General features: G+C 48.5%; 1 protein-coding gene across 1 annotated transcript in view; it reads left to right on the plus strand.

The window, feature by feature from the left end:
• LOC149372140 (cytochrome P450 2J4-like) overlaps window positions 1-12,789 on the plus strand; it is a 42,159-nt gene extending 29,370 nt beyond the window's left edge. The window contains exons 6-9 of the mRNA XM_089585869.1: window positions 8,301-8,413; window positions 8,829-9,087; window positions 10,849-11,039; window positions 12,493-12,789. Coding sequence (XP_089441995.1) covers window positions 8,301-8,413; window positions 8,829-9,087; window positions 10,849-11,039; window positions 12,493-12,671 — 742 coding nt within the window. The 3' untranslated portion in view covers window positions 12,672-12,789. The remainder of the gene's footprint in view (window positions 1-8,300; window positions 8,414-8,828; window positions 9,088-10,848; window positions 11,040-12,492) is intronic.
• The last annotated feature ends 424 nt before the right edge of the window (window positions 12,790-13,213 follow it).

The following is a 13,213-nucleotide window of genomic DNA, read 5'->3' on the forward strand; positions in this document are numbered from 1 at the left end:
CAGAGACCACAACAGAGCGGCGGGAGTCGCTATCTACTTGCGCACAGGTCTCTCTGCAATACCAGTCGAAATGTTTGGCACGTCACATGAAGTTAGCGAACTGTGCGCCGCAAAGTTGCCCAACGGCTTGCTGGTAGTAGCTGCCTACTTCGCCCCTACCGCACTCACGAAAGACGTCGTGCACTTCCTGCAACTCGCATTAACCGTCCATCGATCCACACCGATGTTAGTAGTGGGGGACTTTAATGTTGACATAAAGACAAACAGCAATTTTCTAACACTTATGCGGGAGAACATCTCGTTCCTCTCGCTCGTAACGCGTCCCACGGCTGTGACAACTTCGCGAGGCACTTGTATAGATCTCGTCTTTGAGAATCAAGCATTGGTGTACCAATTCGAACATATATCACTCTATTTCTCCGACCACAAAGCTTCCTTCATGACTGTCAAGAACTGTTAGTGGAGTCTTTGTTAAAGGAATACGTGTGAAAAATAAAAAAAAAAATTATGTGATAGCGCATACATGTGTTGCTCGATTTCTTTGCCTCAATCTATCGAAAAGGTGAAACAGCTTATTTGCTGCGCTCAAATTTCGCATTAGGAAGTAACGTAATCGTCGGTAATTTTTTTTTTTACATTTTCTGGGAGAAGCAATAAAACGGTAAAAGGGCTTCAACTTCCTGTGCTATCGTCAACATCGTTACGTCATTCTTGAGCCAGAAGAGGCATATTGTGTAACCTGCTGCGCACAACGTTTGGAATTTCGCAGCCTGCTATTCTGCCAGCTTTAATGGCCCACATGTCTATCGTCCTATGTCACAAACATGTGAGAATGACCTTCGCTCGCAGCTGTTTGCTCGGGAGATCAAAATTTTATGTCCGTGTACCTCCACATGTCCAAACTTTGCCTTTCGGTTGTAAACAGGTATATTCCGTCATTCACTACAGGATGCTGGTAGGGGTGTGCAAATATTCGAAAATTTTGAATAGCGAATCATATATCCCTCTTTTCAATTATTAGAAGGAATCAAATAGCGTATTTTAAAAATTATTTGAAAAGAAAAGAATGCGTTCTCAACTCTTCGATTGGTTTTCGAATAAGGCCCGCCATATTTTGTTTTTCCAACCATTGTTCCAAAAACAGCTCACGCCGACGCCCGCGCACCATCCTTCCGCGAAAAATACGACGGAGAAGAAGGGTTGAGCACCACGACGCGGTCCATTTGTGTGTTGTCATTCATAAACTTGTACAGGGCGTCTATAATTGGACGCCGCAGCAGAACTCAAGCAAATTCAGGAAAACTTTACCTTGATGCCCGACCTCGGAGGTCATGGCTCATACGTTTAGGTGCCATCAGTCTCATTTCCTACGGTGTGCTTCTAATGCCGCCTGGTACCCACCGATTTTCTAATCGGTACAAGTCTTCCTCCGGCCTGGTGATCGGCGTTTCTGGGGTGAAATGATTGGGAAAAGTGTATTCGACCAAACCAAGCAAATGGTAATTTTTCTGTAGCTATAAGTTGATCGTTTTAGAGTTAAAATTACCGAAGACACTTTGGAAATTCTAAAGTGCGCTTGGCGAAAGCCTTGTGGTCAACCCAATGCATATACCATGTTGTACATGGCGCCCCAGTGGAATGGCCACAGTGTTCGCAGATATCTCTGAATTACCCGAAGGTGCTTGTAGTAAACCAGGGGCTCTCTGGGCCGCTTCGGAGCAATGCGTCTCACTCACTCGACTGCAATGAGAAGTCTGGCGAAGGAGCAACGGTGCATTGATTGATTGATTGATAACTTTTATTTCCACCGATTTAGGAGGTCCCCTACTCCCCGTCCCTGGCACGCAGGCCTAGGGGACGGGGGACGGGACCTCCGCGACTAAAGACTGGCGAAGATACATTGTCTCTTCGCGGCTTCAGCCGCCAGGCGGACAGCTCGTTTCTGGTCGGCGGGGACCTCGCTTCGCAGAAGGGCCTCCCAGGCTTCTCTACTTTTAATGTTGTCCTCAGCACCCGGGGATCCAGGGCATTGCCAAATTATATGATCGAGGGTCCCTCTCGCTCCGCAGGTCTTACATTTGTCACCTTTTTTATCGTCTAACGTGGTTTGAAATAACCAGACAGGGTTAACGAAATTTCCGGCCTGTAATCGTCGCCAGGCGATGGCCTCTGTATTGGTTAAGTTTGGATCTGGTGGTGGCATTAGACGCCTGCCTAACCTGTAGTGCACGGCGATTTCCGCGTACGTTTGCAAACGTTCGTCCATCCCCTGGCGGTCGGGCGGCTCTACAGTTACCCGGAAGTAGAGATCTCGGGCTAACATGTGGGCCGCCTCGTTACCGGGGACGGATGTGTGTGCTGGGACCCAAATTAAGGTGATCTTGCGATCAATTTTAGCTGCGGACAGAATTCGAGCCGTTTCTGGCGAGACCCTGCCCTTTCCGATGTTGCAGATTGCTGTTTTGCTGTCACTAAGAATCAAACTAGCCTTGGTTCCGGCGCAAGCAAGCGCTATTGCGACCTCCTCGGCCGTATCTATGTTTCTACTCCTAATGGAGGCGGCAGCGACTGGTGCACCTCGGCCGTCGACTACTGAGGCGACCGCCGCCCCCGACCTGCCACTCGCTGCGTCCACGTAGGCAACCTCATTTGCCCTGATATTTCCGGCCCTTTTAACCAGCGCCTCCGCCCTCTTCTCCCGTCTTTCCCGGTGATGTTCTGGGTGCATGTTGCGGGGGAGGGGGGGAACGATGATATTCTCGCGACATTGTGGCGGTAGGGCGACCTTGTCGCATATGCCCCTATCTACTTTTCGGCCGACCCACTCTAAGATGGTCCGGCCCGTATTTGTTGTACTCAGTCTTTCGAGCTGGGCGATTCGCACCGCCTCGGCGAGTTCAATCCACGTATTATGCACCCCCATTTCCAACAGGCGGTCTGTAGAGGTGGAGATAGGTAGGCCCAGCGCCCTCTTGACGCAACGCCGAATAATTGCGTCGATCTTCTCTCTCTCGTTTACCCTAATATCGAGGAATGGCGTGGCATAGCATATTCGGCTAATAATATAGGCCTGCGTCAGTTTCAAGAGGCTGCTTTCTTTGAGGCCCCTGCCCTTCAGCGCGACCCTCCTGAAGATCCCTGTTACTTGCGCAGCGTAGTTGCTGAGCTTCTTGATCGTTCCTTCATTGTAACCGTCCTCTTGGATAAAAAGTCCGAGGATCCTGATGTGATTAACTTTCGGTACAGCTTTGCCCTCTACCTTAATTTCAAAATTCCAGTCGCGCTTGCACCGGAGCGCTTTCGGATTGTAAACAAAAAGTTCTGATTTCTGCGGCGAACACACAAGGCCCCTTTCGGCCGCGTAGGACACTACAGTGTCTGCCGCTGCCTGCAGCCGCTCTTCTATGCTACCGTCACTACCACTGTTCAACCATATGTTGATGTCATCTGCGTACAAGCTAAATTTTATGCCGTCTATGTTCCTGAGTGCGGCGGGAAGGCCCCTCATTGCCACGTTAAAAAGGAAGGGGGAGAGCACCGATCCCTGTGGCGTTCCCTTACTTCCCAGGTAAACCTTGGGGAATTCTAAGTCCTGAAATTTTAGTTTTATCGTCCTGTGCGACAGGAAATCCTTGATGTAATTATACGTCCTTTCGCCGACACCTATGTCCTGAAGCCCCGCAAGGACGGCCGCATGCTTAACATTGTCGAAGGCTTTGGTTAGATCTAAACCTAAAATCACCTTCGCGTCTTTGGATCTCGAATTTATAATGTCATGTTGCAAGCGAAGCATCACGTCCTGCGTACACAAGCCCGGCCGGAACCCGACCATCTCGTGCGGCCACAGGTCGTTCTGCTCCATGAAGCGTGTCAGTCTAGCCTGGATGACGCGTTCCATAAGCTTTCCTACGCACGAGGTTAGGGAAATTGGTCTGAGATTTTCTAATCCGGGCGGTTTACCCGGCTTAGGGATTAGCACCACGTTTGCAGTTTTCCATTGCTGAGGGAGACGGCCGCTGCTGCCACTGCTGACGCGCGCGCGCTCGTTCTACCGCAACTGTGTGACGTCATGGTTGCTATGCACAGCTGCGCCCCCAACCGGCGCGCCGGTTGCTAAGGAGGGGAGGAGGTTGCACCGCTGCGCGGAGGAGAGGCCACAGTTACCACAGTTGGCACGATTCCAGCGCACGGACGGACACCGCGAGTATGAGCCATAAAAGGATTTCGCCTTAATACAGTACTTCGTGTTGCAACCTGTCAGCGGAGAAATGTAGCGCCATTTAGCAGCTATATCTATAACTTCATAACACATTCATAACCCGGATGCAGTCCCATTGCACTAATGCACATTTTGACGGTAGCATTGCACTCGTTCATAATAAGGAGCGTTCGTTATAACTGAGGCCGCTAATCGCATGCTGGGATACATAAAAAGAAATTTTTCTCTCGCTTCTTCTTCTGTCAAACTAACACTCTATAAATCTTTGGTGCGTTCTAAGGTAGAATATGCTTCTTCAATTTGGGACCCGCAGACTAAATCATTGATAACAGCTCTTGAAGCTGTACAAAATCGAGCAGCCCGTTTTATTTTTTCAGACTATAATCGTTCCCATAGCGTGACACTCATGAAAAATGCATTGTCATTACCACCCCTTGAGACGCGCAGAAAAGTGTCACGACTGAGCCTTTTCTTTAAAATTTTTCACACGAATGAATACCTAAAAAGAGCACTGTTCACTCCACCTACATACATTTCATCACGCGTTGATCATCCGCAGAAGGTCGGCATCCCACTCTGCCGCACTACTGCTTGCTTGGCATCTTTCATTCCGAGGACGTCATCGGAGTGGAACCACCTACCTGCAGCCTTACTTACTACTAACAACATTGAAGAATTTAAAAAACGGTTGCGGGATCATTTTGTCGTAGATTAGATAAAATGGTCATTTTATTTATTTTCACGTTGCTATCCTGTGTACAGCGATTTCGCCAATTTTAAACATGCATTTTCGTTATTTTTGCCGCTTACTGTTGCTAACTGTGTTGTCATTGCTTTGTATTATAGCTTGTGTTATGAGTATTTCTAAATGACCTTATGCCTTAACACTACTTTGTATACTTTTGTTTTTCAAACCTAAAGTTTTTTCGCGTTTCATACTTTTTTGCAATATTGTTTACTTGTATTCTCTTAACATCGAAATCTTGTGTAATGATGCTGCTAAATACGCGCGTTAGCTATTGTTTTAAATAACCCGTTGTGTATATATTCTGTACGTATTTGTAAACTGCTCACTGCCTTCTCTAATGCCCTCCAAGGGCCATGAAGGAACCTGAAATAAATAAATAAATAAATAAATGGGCTCTAGTATGTAGTGCCCCAGAGAGACGGCACGAATTGGAGCAGCTTTCATTGAAGTTAACCGCCTCGCTAAAGATATTATCATAACAGATTTCACCTGCGGTGACCCAACAGAAACCCGAAAAGCAGACGATTGCCGCTCTCGATATCCCGACATTGATTCACCATCCTCAAGCAGCCAGTTCGGCTGCTTGAGTGTAGGTAAGCAGTGTAATCAGACACATATGTCCAGACTTCACCTCAGCACGAACGCCGTCCTTATGCGTCTGGAAGAATGTAAATGAAACACTGGGAAGCGATGACAGCATCCTAGAAACCGGGCTTTCGATCCTTGCCTTCAAAACAAGGGAACGTAAGGTCCGACGAGCAGACTGGGATTGCCTTCCGAATGAGGCGACGCCTGTCTCCTCTCCACAGAAGGGATCTAAGAACTACAAATCGACCCCCAAGACGCCACCAAGACAATCAACTCCAAAGCCAAACAACCAACGTAGATCTAAGGAAAGCTCGAAATGGCCTACTACGGAGAAGGAAGCGGCAAAAGCGTAACCCCACACTAAAACAGCGCATAGCGAACATCATGTCCAAGGCAGAGAGACCTTCGCCACAAAGCTGACACAAAACAACTGGCGTAGCATCTGCGACCACCTACAAGGTACGTTAGGTACCCCAGTTAAAAGAAGACCGAGACAAGCAAAGTATTACGAACCCTGCTACGCCAAGCACAGCAGGATGAAGCGGACATTCTGCAACAGCTACAGCGACGTTATATCAGCTCCGGCTCTCGTTTTGCTTACTGGGGCCATCCAGGCAGTACACTCAGTGTACAACGGACATCGAGAAGCACGGACCGGCAGCAGACTACATTCAGCAATTGCTCCTCAAGAGCATTGACGACCGATCGATATAACAACTAATAACCTACAACATCTACCACTTGAAGACCAGGACCCTCCCACAGTAATGACGGCATGCAGATGTCACCATTATAACAAAACGTGGCAAGCCTCAATCGATTCTAAATTTACCACCTATATCGCTCACATATATCCTGTATCGGAAAACTATTAGAACATGTTACACTGGCCAGACTACAACTGCATCTAAAAGCAAATTATTTTCTTCCCGACCCACTGTGGATACCGAACAGGGTTGCCCACTCAAGATCCTCCTCAGATCAAAGAAGAAATTACGTGCATAGAGAAGCCAAGCTCGGCCCAAACACGGGCACTCCTGGTGCCAGATCTACAAGGAGCATTTGACGACGTTGCTCACGACTTGGTGTTTGAAAACCATGCCGCCACCCTCTCTGGGGAAAGACTTTGCAACTATGTCCGTGCTTTGCTCAGAGACCGGATGGCCCCAATAAGCTTCGGCGCAATGAGGTCCGATACCATACAGCTGACTGGGAAGGGCACGCCACAAGAATCGGTGCTGTCGGCAACACTCCTGAAAATAGCCATGTCCAATAAACAACTACCTTCAATCAATCAGATACCAGACATCTTCCACGCCACCTACGCAGGTGACATTAGCATTGGACCGACGAAGGCTCCGGTGGGGAAGTGGGGCCTTTGTCAAGAGAGAGAGAAGGGAATTTTAATGAGAGGACAGGAGGAGAGGTCGGCCGGTGTGGAAATACAGGACGCATGCAAGCTGCTGCTGACACTGCAAAGCGATACGCCGGAACAGGAGGACTTGCATGTGCAGCCGAGTAATCAGACCTTCGGCTGGTCAGCAGAAAATACCGCAAACCAGAACTCTCCCCAGACATTAGACTTCGAATAGAAGGCAAGACGGTCCCTAAACTGAAGAGGTACCGGTTCATGGACCTCCACGTACAGTCTAACGAAGAGGCCACACAGACACACACAATGCACATACTACGGAAGCAAACAGAGCAGATTACGCCCATTATCTGAGAATCTCCACTCACCGCAGTGGGCCATGAGAAAAAGGCATGCTGCGAATCATACAAGCTGTTATCATAAGCCGAATCAGACACCAAGGGCCATGCTAAAATCTAACTCAGAGACCAGGCGCTTTGATGTTCTCATCCGCACTGCAGTCCAGACGGCCACCGGGAGCTTCCCCTGTATGTCTTCGAAAAGGGTTTGCTGGATCTGGGCATCCACAACAATGTGGAGCAGCCGGTGGGGGCATAGCAGACGTGACAGATCCTCTGCTTACTCAGACCGCAAAGGCGCTACAGCAACGCCTCAAATATCCAAAAGCAAAACAGCACGTGCCCGAAGCACTACCTCTGGCATCTTCGATGAGCGTAGTTGGTTAATGCCCATATAGGCAGAATTGGTCATTCTTTGCATTACATTCATAGATCCGTGGGAGTCCTCATTCCACTTCTTGCGCAGTGGTGCAGCTGTTAAGCGATGCGCCACTGCCCCGAGGATGGCAGGTGGCGCCACAGGCGGGCCTTGTGCAACCCAGGTTGCTCTTCCCGTGTGACCAATGATTAACTGCCACCTGCCACGGGCGGCGGCATCACAACCTGCCACGGTGGGCAGGTTGTGATGCCGCCGCAAGGTCACGTGACCTAGCTGGCCCACCTGTTTCCTAGGTTGCTTCTCAGGGGATTTTTCCGGGATTTTTCGCCCACGGTCAACGACGACGCCAACAACGACGCCGGATTTTCTTCGACACGAGTTCCTTAACGCTGTCGCGTTAATACAGGTAGCTCCTCTGCCGCGCAACATGCACCCGGAGCCAAGGCACGCATAAAAGCGCGCGTGTATAGTCAACAATCATGCCTGTTTAGTCTTGCGAAAAGTCTTCAGCTTCACAAGCTTTGGTCGTAAAAAACTGTGCACAATGGAAAAACAAAGCGCAGTCTTCTGAACTGCATGCAGCAAAACTGTCGACGCAATGTTAACTGCACGCTTGCAGCAAATGGTGGAAGTGTATATTTTCGTTTGTTTCGCAGAGAGCAAATAAATCACTATCGGAAGATGCCAGAAAGCGAGCGCCCAAGAAGCTTGGTGGACTCTTTCCTGAGGGAAATTGACAATCGGGAAGCCGGCGATGAATACATCACAAGTACGTCTGTCTCTTACTTGCTCTGTTACTTCCTTTTTATTTTGGTCATTCATTAATTTTGCATTCACTTCCTCTACTGTTTCAGTAACAAGGGCAAACGTGCTTGCAAACCTTTGTCAAAACTTCAGAGCCCTGGGAGTTTGCTTCTAAGCGGTGTAGTGGGGCTCCTGTGGCATTCGTGGAAGTCCTATTAATTGAAGGGGGCAGAAGCAGATATCTTCTTACGCTCAGGAGACTGGGACCGCTGCGAATGCATTACAAGCCATAGCTATAGCTCATAAGTGAATCCGCTGGGCTTTAAACTTTTGACAAATGCTGCACCTCTTTACGAATCGAACTCCTGAATGCGTTGACTGGACAGGAACGTTGGCAGAATATCTTTTCCGCGGTTCAGAGTCAAGACGCGCGCGTGCAGTGTCCCACTTGGTGGGCAACGCCTCTGACATGGTGGTGGCTGGCACGGCGACCACCACGATGACCCTCAGCTGGCACCTGCTCCGGTTGGCAGCGCACCCCGATGGATTGCAGGCGCAGCTGCAGCGGGAACTGGACGCCGTCGTGGGGCGGGAGCGGCCGCCATCCTGGCACGACCGTGCCGGCATGCCACTCACGATGGCCGCTGTCTGGGAGATGTACCGCTGGAAGATGGTCACGCCCCTCGGACTGCCCAGAGAGTAAGCGGCGGTTTCGAGTGCAGCGTCCTCCCGCGCCTTCCGAAATCTTGTGGAGGGTTAGACAGTTTCAGCTAAGCGAACAGCTAACAGCGCATATGTATGCACAATGTAGAGCATAAGTCCCCAGGCCGCAGGGTCTGCTTTTCAGCAGTACAGTCGGCTGCTTAAGGCCTCTATAAAAATACCAAGGTCATCAGGAGTGAGAATGAGACCCCTCCCCGTGCAGAGATTTCGAGATTCAGCGGAGCCCTAGATGACCCACTATACACTGCTCAAAAGCAGACACTGTGGCCCAGGAACTTCTGGTTTGCTTTTATGGGGTTTATCGTCCCAAAGCGACTCGGGCCATGAGGGACGCCGTAATGGAGGGCTTCGGATAATTTCGACCACCTGGGGTTCTTTAACATGCACTGACATCGCACAGTACACGGGCCTCTAGCATTTCACCGCCATCGAAATGCGACCGCTGCGGCAGAGAACGAATGCACGTCTTTCGGGTGAGCAGTCGAGCACCATAACAACTGAGTCACCGCGGCGGCTTCCGGGAACTTTTGGCCAACCCTGTACATATACCGGATAAGCATGACGCTTGTAGAGCATGCGCAGTGGCACGTCACAGCATGGCCACTGCGCATGTGCGGAGTAGACCCGATTGGCCTTGTGCATGGCACTTATTCATCGTGTACTCGCAAGTCAAACCACATTTTTTTTTGTATTGTTGAAGAAAGCGCCGAAAGCTGATACTGCAACTTCTTCCGTTCTTGAACTAGGTTTGTACAGCACTGTAGCCAGAATCATGACAACGCAAAGGGGGTGTTTTGTAAATGTCTATAATACGAGTCCGGTTGCTAAAACTCTCTAACAGTATTGCGTGCATACTATCAAAGCTAAACGCTTGTGGGATGCGGGGCCTGAAAAAAAAAGCCTGGAATATTCACGAATTATTGTTAGTGCAAACAAGTACGCCTGCTCAATCCGCGCGAAAACTCGAGCTTTTCTAGACATCCCGTAAACTTCTGTCACCGATAGTAGAATATTTGTAAAAAGCCAACCGGGCTGTGCGGTGGCGTTACCACCGTGCTCTGACTCCTGGCACTTCAACATTGTGAACTGTGAGAAGAGCAGCGTTCCCCTTCTCACTGCCTCTTTTATTAGGCCGGATCCACCCCTATATCTGAGGTTTAGTTGTAGCCTCGGAATATTTAGGCCACTTTTTTCCATATTTACTTCAACATGGTACCGCAGGGTATTCGCTGCCTCTTTCTCCTGCGTGCTGTTACCGCTGCTCGTGTGGTGCAAATTCCTGCAAGAGCAGTTTATTGAAGACATGAGTGCAGTTAGATCATTTGTTTTTCTCTGCCAGCTAAAGGCACGCGCGGATTAAGGCACTCGTCCTGTATAATATTTATTTAAGCCAGAAGGCGTGCGGCTCGCCATAATCATTGGAGCCGTCAGCCGAACCGATGTGCAGAAAGAATACTAGTCGTGTTCCTCCTTTTTTGCCATCTGCTGCAAAATGCGGTTAGCATTGTGATCCACTTAATATATATGGCCCAGTCATCCGAGACATTTTCAAAAACGCAAGCATCTTGCAACAAATACATGCGGATATCGTCCAGTTGTTTGGAACATGGAGATGAACATGGCTGAAGAGCTTGTCGAGCGCAAACGTGTTGTTTCCAAAGGCAGCGTTTCGCCAAGACGCCCTGACCACCATCGATACCTTGGCAGCACGCAGACAGACTGTTTGTCACCATGCAGGGCAGCAGAGGACACCTACGTGGGCGACCACTTCGTGCCCAAAGGAACCGTCGTGCTGGCGAACATGTGGGCGGCTCACATGGATCCCGACCGCTGGGAGCACCCCGAGAAGTTCGACCCCGCCAGGTTCTTGAAGCCAGACGGCTCGGCCCCGCTGGTTCGTCCTGCGGGCGTATTCCCGTTCGGCGTCGGTACGTTGGTTGGCGGTCGCTTTTGGGAGTATGTAGTCTGAGCCACATTTCAGACAGGCACTTCGGCGAAGAAAATAATTGAACGCATCGATTATTTTATAATCCCAACCAGAGATAAATTTAATTTCAGCACAGTTCTGGGTGCCCCAGGCAAAAAGCGGTTCGGCAGCTTGAAGGTGCCTGGCCTGAACGTGTGCCGTGCACTGCTCCGGTCCTGGAGGGCATCTCACTTGCCCGACAGATTCAGACTATATGCCACGCAAACGTTCATAACTGCAGTTCTTGACTTTACTTCATTCCTCACTTTTATCTCTTGCCCCTTTGCATCACGTTTCCACCTAATGCATAGCAGCCAACAGGAACACTTTTCTGGTTGACCTGTCTGCGCTTCCTAAAGAGCGCAATCAGGCCGGACATTCAAAAGCACATAAGTTAAACCTCCTTATAACGAAGTTGAAGGAGTCCGGCGATTACTTTGTTATAGCCGTAGCTTCGTTATAGCCCGCGCTGACCGGGCTTCTAAGGGGAATCTTTATTCCTTCGTTATATCCATTGTTTCGTTATAAACTGTTTCGTTATAACGAGGTTCGAATGTATTAAAGTCTACGGCATAGTACAAAGTACAGGCTGCTCCAATCTCAATGTAAACAATCAGTCTACACAAAAGCACAAATTCTACTGTTACTTTTACACTCAGGATGATTGTGTCTTATGGACATTATTCGTACGTAGGAAAAGTGCTTGGAACAAAAAACAAGTGTGCTTTTAACTCATCCTTATGAAGTAATCATTGGTTGAATGCGGATAACTTGTTCCCTTTTTTTATTAGAGCTACCTGTACACTGTGAATGTGAACACAAATTCAGAGGCTCATACTTCTATTAACACCATCTGTCGGGCTAGTTGGTTGCGATACTTCTATTATTAAGGAAGAATCAATACCTAGATCAAAATCAGAGGACAGTATCATAATTCAAAAAAGGTAATAGGCAGACGATTGATGATTCCTGGCTTTTTATGTTCCAATGTCTGATTCAGACCATATTTTAGGGTTATATATTAACTTAAACCACCTCAGGCTCTACAACGTGTACAGGAATCTCAGCGCAGTAGGCAAAAGCACGAAAATTACGTTGACATGTCAGGTGAATTCACCATTATTTGTGTTCGGACTTTGAAACCATTACATGCGTCGATACTGAAGCCTATATCTTGGAAGAAGCCTGATTTGACAAAGCAAGTGCGCTCTGCTGGCTAATGAGTCCTTTTGTTTATGCATTATAGACATTTATATTCTATCGGAACAAAACTTAACGAAAGAAAATTTGGTAGAGTTTGAACACACCAAGATGAACACGGTGATGAAAAGACAGTAAACTCTTTCCAAACTGCATACATAAGTAGTTGCTTACAAGAGCGCGTGTTAAGGAGAGTGCTTTTCTCTCACGAGCAGGAAAGAGGATGTGTCCCGGCGAACCCTTGGCCCAAGCTACGGTGTTCCTGTTCGTAACGTCACTGCTGCAGAGGTTCCGCATTCTTCCCGAAGAAGGAAGCAGCCTGAACATAGATGGCGTGGATGTTTTTCCCAGCCGGGTGGCCGGCATCAAGCTGCGCTTCGTTCCTCGCTCATAACACAGCGGAATGATCTTAATAAAGAGCGACTTTGCATGCCTGCCCACCCTGCGGCCTGTGAATTATGCCCTTCTTTCCTCATTTTCTTTTTTAACCCCTCATGCTTGTTTCACCACTCATCAAGTGTTCATACACATGTGCCTGGTATTACCTACTTCATTAAAACGTTTTCTAACTGCACTTCGTAAATCGTTTTAATGTCGCATGTGTGGTCAAACTACGATATCAACATTGTGGAACATTTCCAGCCTCCGAATATAGGGCAACTGAAAGTACCTCCGTGAGAGTAAGTTGTGCAGATGATCCGCGGTCAAGAAATTGAAAGCATAAATGCGCTTGAGAAGCCTCTAGAGCGATATGCGTAAGCATCAATACCGCGAAGCAAATTGCGAGAGCTGAAAGGCGCCTCGTGAACGCGACAGTTATAAAAAAAAAGCAAAGAAAACAAGAGGGTAGGACACCCACTACTGTCGAATTAGTGATTTCACAGAGCGGCTGTCGCATTCCTCTAACAGCCGCCTTATTATCTGAGAGAATAGTTT

Source organism: Amblyomma mixtum, chromosome 1 (genome assembly GCF_055824585.1).
Source record: "Amblyomma mixtum isolate Tamu chromosome 1, ASM5582458v1, whole genome shotgun sequence".
Taxonomy (NCBI): domain Eukaryota; kingdom Metazoa; phylum Arthropoda; class Arachnida; order Ixodida; family Ixodidae; genus Amblyomma; species Amblyomma mixtum.